The sequence below is a fragment of the Anas platyrhynchos genome, chromosome 2 (genome assembly GCF_047663525.1).
Source record: "Anas platyrhynchos isolate ZD024472 breed Pekin duck chromosome 2, IASCAAS_PekinDuck_T2T, whole genome shotgun sequence".
Classification (NCBI taxonomy): domain Eukaryota; kingdom Metazoa; phylum Chordata; class Aves; order Anseriformes; family Anatidae; genus Anas; species Anas platyrhynchos.
In genome coordinates this window covers 38,619,587-38,627,372 of record NC_092588.1, presented here as the reverse complement: position 1 = coordinate 38,627,372, position 7,786 = coordinate 38,619,587, and the positions used below count along the sequence as shown (strand labels likewise).

General features: G+C 39.7%; 1 protein-coding gene across 2 annotated transcripts in view; it reads right to left on the bottom strand.

Annotated features, from left to right (window-relative positions):
* Positions 1 to 459: 459 nt before the first annotated feature.
* The window catches only part of CA8 (carbonic anhydrase 8), a 48,490-nt gene continuing 41,163 nt past the window's right edge, over positions 460 to 7,786 (bottom strand). For both annotated transcript variants that reach the window (XM_027452277.3, XM_027452276.3), the window contains one exon: positions 460 to 2,731. In XM_027452277.3, coding sequence (XP_027308078.1) covers positions 2,693 to 2,731 — 39 coding nt within the window. In that variant the 3' untranslated portion in view covers positions 460 to 2,692. The remainder of the gene's footprint in view (positions 2,732 to 7,786) is intronic.

Here is a 7,786-nt window from a genome sequence, read left to right as displayed (position 1 = left end):
ACACAGAGAGCCCTTTCTGCAAATTCCTCCCTGTGGATTCCTACTGAAACCAGAAAGACTAATTTAACTTTTCCCAGCACACCACAAACGTGGGTTGACCAATCTGTAATTAGAATGGGTGTGTTTGGGGAGTGAATTTGTTGTTATAATTAGATCTGGGTCTAAAGACAAAACACAGTACTAAGTATTTTTACTCGTGTTTTGTTTTGGTTTTTTTTCAAAGCCAAGCCTTCAAAAAAAATTTCACAAATGTTGAGACAAGTTTTCTAACCTCAGTTTCTCTGCAGTAGGATTTATACAGCTCAGACTTCACTGTCCAAGGCAATGCAGGAAAGAACTGCAAACACAGGAAGGGAGCACAGGAAAAGGAAGCAATGGACGTCAATTTTTCAGTGGAGACATTACATCATTTGCTTTGCAATGTATCTGTATTTCAAAGCCAGAATAATATCAACCAGCTCCAAGATAAGGAACGTGTTTATTCAGAGAATAAACTACTTCAGATTTCATCATAATGTCAATATTTGCTGTATTAATATTACAGTTCCCCTCAGTTAATACCCAGTAGTTATTAATATGTTTTGTACAAAGGGAGAAGATCTTACGAATGAGCTGTTCACAGAACCTGTGAATTGCCAGGTTCAGAGTCTGGTTCACTCCACTTTTGGACGGTTCTTTCATTACTGCATGCAAGGAGATAGCAAGAGGTCTTCAGCTAGCAGAAACCCGTTGACTTCCACCTCCTAGGTTTTTTATTTATTTTAATTTTATTTTATTTTAGAGCGAAACCTGACAACTGCAATAAATTACTGGGCTACTGTCAAAAACTGCAGACAATCCAGCCAAGCTATTGCAGAGCAGACACTTTGTACAGCAGACCTTATGCAGATTCCTCCCTGTGCTGTGACAAGATATAGACCCAGAGGAAGCCAGGTTCTGCTGTTGGGGTTGAGTTACAGCTGCAGCTGCTTGAGGAGTCATTGCTGAAGGAAGAGGAGCAGCAGCCAGTGAGTGAAGCTGCTCCTTTGACATTTTGAAGTGCTGGGACATTGCAGATGGAAGACCTATTTTTGGCCAGTACTGAAATCTCGAGCCCCTTGACTAGAGAATGTGCTTCTATTTCATTAAATTTGGGCAGAAGGTAGAGGAACGTTCTTAAGCAAAACCATAAGAAATGTGATTTTCCATAGGCCCAAGAAGCAATTTGCCAATTACAACTCTGCTAAGCTTCTTAAGCAGATGACTTCATGATGGGCTGCTTGCTGCATATTTTATATGCATTTATTGCAATACTTACTACAAGGGCAGCTGTGTCTCTCCAAAGGTTGCAAATGTTTCTCCAGTACACACAGTCACGAGAACATGAAGTAGTGAGCAGTATCCACTCCAGTTCAAGTGCAGTGTGTGAGTTTGTTGTACTTTTTTTCTGTTGACCCTAACATACACAGAAATGACTGAGAATTTATAATTCATTATTCAGCAGCAGCCCTCCCTATCACCCTTGAAGAGGTGGATTAAGCACGCCTTGTGACACTGCATTTGCCACTGCATAGTGATGACTTTGTGATTGATGACTCACCAATCTGCTCCGAGGGAGTAAACTCTGCTTTGTGAACCTCTGTTTGCATCCCCATTGTGCCCTGCCTGCAGCTTGCCATCTGTGCTCAGGCGTTCTTCCACTCACATAAGCCTGCCCTCATCGTGCTAGCAAAACGGACCACGCTGATAGCCATGGCGATCAAAGCTACCTTCCACCACTTTCTTACCTCTGTCCTTCGGCTACCTGTTCTGCAGGAATCAGAAGCTATGAGCTTGATTAACCAGCTTAGGCTGAGTTTACCTCTTGGGCTCTGTCAGAGCTCCGTCTGTACCATGTGTGGCCCAGCGTGGTGACCCCCATGCTGTGCAGCAAGCTCAAGACATGCAGAGCAGATCCCCAGACCACCATCCTCAGCAATGTGCAGAAACAAATGGAACTGTCATAACTCATGGGAGAACAAAGGCTGATAATTTTCTGCCCAAATTGAACATTTCTTTGTAAAATTCCATGACTCACCAAACAGAAAATAATCCAGACGATTCTGTTTTGTTACATCGGTTATTTTCCTTATTTTAAATTTGTTCTTTATTTGAATAAGGTTCCTAGTATTGCAAATGTCATTCAGCTTTATTCAGATAAACCATGTTAAGTGCATAGGTTTGGCAGAGAAGTGTTCATTTCTGCCCAAAAATTAATTCAGAATTTGTATAACACTCTCTGTGAACAACCAATGCTTTTTTTACCTTTACAGAATGCACCTCCCCTCTACAGAAAAGATGGTTACTGACAGCACAAGAAATGCTACAAAATAAAATTAAACGTAACATTCAAAACAATAATGAGCACTTCTACATATATTAACATTCATACCAAGCTTAAATTTAGTTCTATTTGGATCACAGACCACTATTGAATGCTATGGCAAAGAAACTATATAAGCAATGAGAATTACCATTTTAAAATAGTTAACAGTGTGAATTGGAAGATTTAATGTGGTTTCTTCTTTTAATGTACTGCCCCATTCCCAGAATTTCACTGGACCGTGTGGACAGACCAACTGTCACAGCTGTCTATCAAGGCTGAATTAGATGAAGACAAACAATACAGGCTTTGTGGTTCAACTCAAGCAGCAGCCTCAAAAGTTTCCATTTCTCATCCAAGGGCACTGTGGGAGCATTGTCTTCCCCCTCTCTGAAAAGAGAATGGAACAATTATGTTACTGAAATTCCTCCGCAGTGGGTCTGAAAGACTGTTTATGTCCAGCCAGGGAGACACGGAAAACTAAAAGCAGGGGTTTCATGACAGCAGGTGGGGGCAGTTTCAGAGTATATACTTCATGGACATAATGGTCCTGATTCTTCTCTTTCAGGGTAAAGCCAGTGGTGGAAGATTTAATAGCAATGGAGGAAATGGCAATAAAAATGCAAAGTGAAATGCTGCAGTAAACTTGAAACAAAGCTTTACAATTGGCTTTCTGAATCAATCAGGTAATTGATTCTAATGTGGAGAGCACAGCTGTAAAGTAGAAAGGAAAACAAACTATCACCCAGAATTTGTTACCATCTATGGGGACCTACCAAGTAAAGTGCTGAGTACACAGCCCTCGTGGGAGTCAGATGGGCTCAAGAGATAGAAAGCAAAGGCCCAATTTAACCCTCCTAATAGCAGTAATATTCTGACTTATTATCAGTAGAGATAAATTAAGACTTGGTTTCATGCAAACACATATTCATGTGCTGCAGCATAACCTTAGGAAATCAGCTACTCAGGTAGCCCCCATTCAGAAGTGGTAGGTATGAGAGCGACAAATCATTTCATTCTGTTGTACTAACAATCTCATTTTTTCTGAGGTTATTTTAGGGCTCAGTACACATGAAATCCACAAATGTTTGGATACAATCACCTGGGGCTACAACTGCTTGCAGGAACATTCAATACTTCTCTAGCGAGTTCCCACTCCTTTACTTAAGGAGAAAGGGAGTGTAGAGGTCGTTAGTCTCCTACGGTACTGTCAAGGATTCGGTGCCTACACACAGGACAAACTGTGCAATGATGTCTGTACGCTCCCTAGTTACACAACACACTCCAAAATCATGCAGTTTGGCAGCAGGATCATTTGATGGTCAACCCGAAGAACTTTCTGATGGCTGCTTTCTAAGGGAGTCTGTAAGCCCTTCTCAGAGCAGCTGGTTTTAGACATAGTTATATACTTCATGCAGTAGCACAGAGGATTCCCACTTCTTCCTGAGGCTTGGTATAAAAGTACAACACAGGAAAAAAATATGTATACTACTATAGCAAGTTATTTGCAGTCTCTGGAAAAACTCTTGGCATGTTTTCCAGTGGGCTACTGATATGATGGTGCAGGGACCAACCCCCTTCCTGAAAAGAAAGGTTTCTCTTGTGGGGACAGAAGATGCTGGATCAAGGCATTAGACTGAAAAACCCAAGTAAGCTCGTAAGTTCAATGAGCTCAGAAGAAACCAAAAACTTTTCAGCTTCCGTATAGGCAAACTAATGCTTTGACAAAGTGATGTTTTCTCAATCTCAATTAGTGCTAAACTAATTAACAAAACTGTTTTATACACTGCACTGAGTAGTATATCTCTTCTTTCTTGGAGAATCCCTAGTGTGATGTAAGGGTGATTGAGTATCTAATTACTCCTTAATTGAATGCACACTTCGTACATTTTTCACTAGTTCAAGCTTAATGCTTTTGGTCCAAAAATCAAAGTCAGTGAAATTAAGTTGAACTGGGATTTGGGCAGCTATTGTATTAATGGATTACTTTTGGAAAGGAGCCTAATTATGAGCCAGCTTGAAGATTTCAGTTGTGGTTGTACAGAAATACTTTGTATTGTCTGACAAAAGACTAATTGTATATATTGGTGGTGGTGTTATTCATGTTTACCCATTATTCACATTTAAGACTAATTTTTCTACCATGCTAAATTAATAGCACTGTTCCACAATACATATAGTCAAGTAACATACTGTTCAGGCTAATATTTTATGCATATATTAAGGTACTTGTTTCTCTTACTTACTCTTCTGAAGAGTTTTTGGTAATGTAATAATTAAGCTAAAATTGTACCAATTTACTTGTATATTATAATCAAAAAAATGCCTAGATGACCTGCTTGTTTATATTTATGTTTCTGTCTCTTAAATCTCCTTTGCTTGGGTTGAGTCCTACATATAGGGTCCCACTGCTTCTGGAGGAGTCCTTTACAGGTCAGATAACCATCTTCAAAGAAAAGCTTTTTTAAGGATCAGTGCCATCAAGTGTAAATTTCTGAGAAATTAAATAGGATGGCCACAATCCTTTCCATCGGATACAGAGGAAGCAAGACACCCCACTACAGCCATCTTAGGTTTATAGTTAATCACTATGCAAGATCAAAATCATCTTCCTGCTACTTAAAATTAGTCAATCTCCTTTCTAGAGAATTTTTCTACCTCTTTTGTCTTAGCATATTCCTTACCATTACTGTGGCACACAGTGTCTCTATTATTATTTTTTTCTTGTAGAAGCATCTTGCCTCCTCAATACCAAGTTAAACTAAAAAGTTTGTTGAGTTAAAAAAGATTCAGAGTGTCCCACTACCTTATGAATCCTCATTTCTTGCAACTCTTCGTAATTCTTTACATGAAAAGGTCACAGTTTATAGAATGCACCATCTAGTTCTGTGGGCATTTAACAGTATCAAGCTAACTAAAGTGTACCTTTGTTTCTCTTGAGCTCTGGGCCTGCATAAAAAGGTATTAAAATTACAAAAAGTTCTGCTTTGTAGGATTGCTGTCACAAAATCTGGTCTTAGTCATAAAATACAGCTAACAACAATCACTTCTGGTATTCTCTTCCTTGATTGAGAATTATCAGTTGCAGAAATATTGTCAGTAACCCAAATAACTGGATCACTTTTCTTTGATATTTATTTTCAAAACATTGCTGTCTGCTTTGCAAGAGTTTGTATGCATACTCATTGTATTGTTTTCATCCATATGAAAGAATTAGAATTACAATTTCCAATAAGCATAAAGATCTGTCAATCCCTGGATTCTCGGTTCCAATGGAGTAATAATTTTCTTGCTAAAACTCCCTGTGTTATTTCATTGAGGCAAAACAGAACATGCTGCCATTTCCTAACATGCTGTACAACCATGTAGAAGAAGGAATACATCTTGTGGGCTTTCTTCTCTGTTTCTGTAGCCAGATGCATGTACTTATATGTCCTTCTAATACCCTTAACATTTGAGAGCTGTTACATTACTAAATATTACACATACTAATCTAGAGTCTCCATACTTTAAAAATCAGGTGTAGTTCAATTAGAGATGATTAAGCTTCAGACCATTTTGCCTCAATGCTGATCTGCAGCATTTTCCCCATAAGTGAATAAAACATGTCACAGTTCCACCTAGCTTTCATGCTGAAATTGCCAACAAACATGCTGTGAGAAAAATTTTTTATGACAGGTTCTCCTCGGTAAGTTTTCAGTTTCCAAGCAGTAGTGTACAAACCATACATGAGTTATGGTAAGCAGCTGGGAATTGTACTCTTTCTTTTTTTTTCATAAAAAGGCTGATGAAGGCAGTGCATTGGGGAACGTGTGGTGTTGAGTGTGTGGTGTTGATAGAGAGGCACAGGCCAAGAAATTTGGGAGCTTTTGTCAACATGAAGTATCTTATCTGAAGCACATAGCAGGGGGTTGATTCCTAGGCTACCCTATGATTTTGTTTAGCTTTAGATGGACCTTACAGGGTTAATCTGCATACCCCTTTTCCTTCTGTTGCAATGAAGTAGTGGGAAGCAACCTGAAAAGATTGCTTTCAGCCATTCCTGAAGCTCTCTGTCCCCTAAACTCTCCAAAGTTTTTGGCAGTATGCTTCCAGTAGCTCTTCAATTATGGTGTGTGGCTCACAAGCCAAAGGTATTTGGCTCTCTGTCCTATAGTCACTCAAACATAAGCACACTCTCAAGTACTCTGAAGTGGCAGCAGTGTGCTGGGCACCATACGTAAGCTCTCAAAAGCAGAAGAACAGTAGTTGGTTGTGTGGATAGCGTGATGCTGTGTGTCTCAAAGATTGAAACTTAACAATTAAACAGTTCTCTTTCAAGAAAAAAACTTGAGCTCATGGAGACAAATAATGACTGATGAAAAATCACTTGATGAAAAGCAGCATAATTATTCACATTTCATCGTATCCAGGAAATCATTGTATTTCTAAAGAGCTAGTGTTGATAACCTCTGTTTTTTGTTTTTGTTTTATTTTTAATACCAGGAAAGAGAGAAGAATGGCCATAGTAGCATAATGATGCATGGCTGCTGAAAGCTCACTCCAGATCTGGATCAACACAACAGGAAACCATAAAACTCCTCGGTGTTGGAACTTTCTCAGAGTAACTTGTTTGTGAACATTAGGAACCACAAAAGCTATTAGTAACTGAGAGCAATGACATAGTCATTGGTAATGTGAACCCCTTCCAAATGTGAAGTTCACTGAGATCTACTTAGGCAAAGAAATACAGACTATAGCATCATGCCACTCAACCCTGTTTCTCAAAGGCAAGGCACTGCTTCACAGCTCACTCTGTAAATACTCTAAATATCCTTTCATATACTGTATTCTACTGCTACCATACAATGCAAAATGCCACAAAGAGGGGAATGTACCACTACCTATTTAGTGATAGCTCATTCCAACCAGCACTGCTGATCCCTTGTTCAGTTTCATGTGGAAAGGGCAGCATAGTTTTGCTGCCACAAGAACAGCTCAGTAGCTTCAAAAGTGAGCAGTTTGCGCTATGCACTCACAAAATGCACGAGATACGGTCACCATGTTGTCCTCCCTCCTTAGCTTACACTGTGAACCTAATGCTGTGCCAATTTCTGCTTGTTTGGCTGTACCTCACAACATCATCCAGTCTCTGTGGTATGAGGCATGCAGTCACTTTTATTCCCTCATGAAATCATGCAATCCCAGCAGTAACAAGCATGCAGCCACTGTTCCTCCCACCCTAAATTACCCCTTCCTGTTCTACAGGCCTAGCACAAACTTGGTGTTTTAATGACAACCTTTATGTCTTTTTCCTCTTCTATTCCTCCTCTCTTTCCTTTCAGAAAAGGATATAGGGGTCCTGCTAGACAAGAAGTTGAACATGAGCCAACAATGCACCCATGCAACAGCCTCCTGGGCTGCACTAGAAAGTACATTGCCAGCAGGTCAAGGGAGATGATCCTT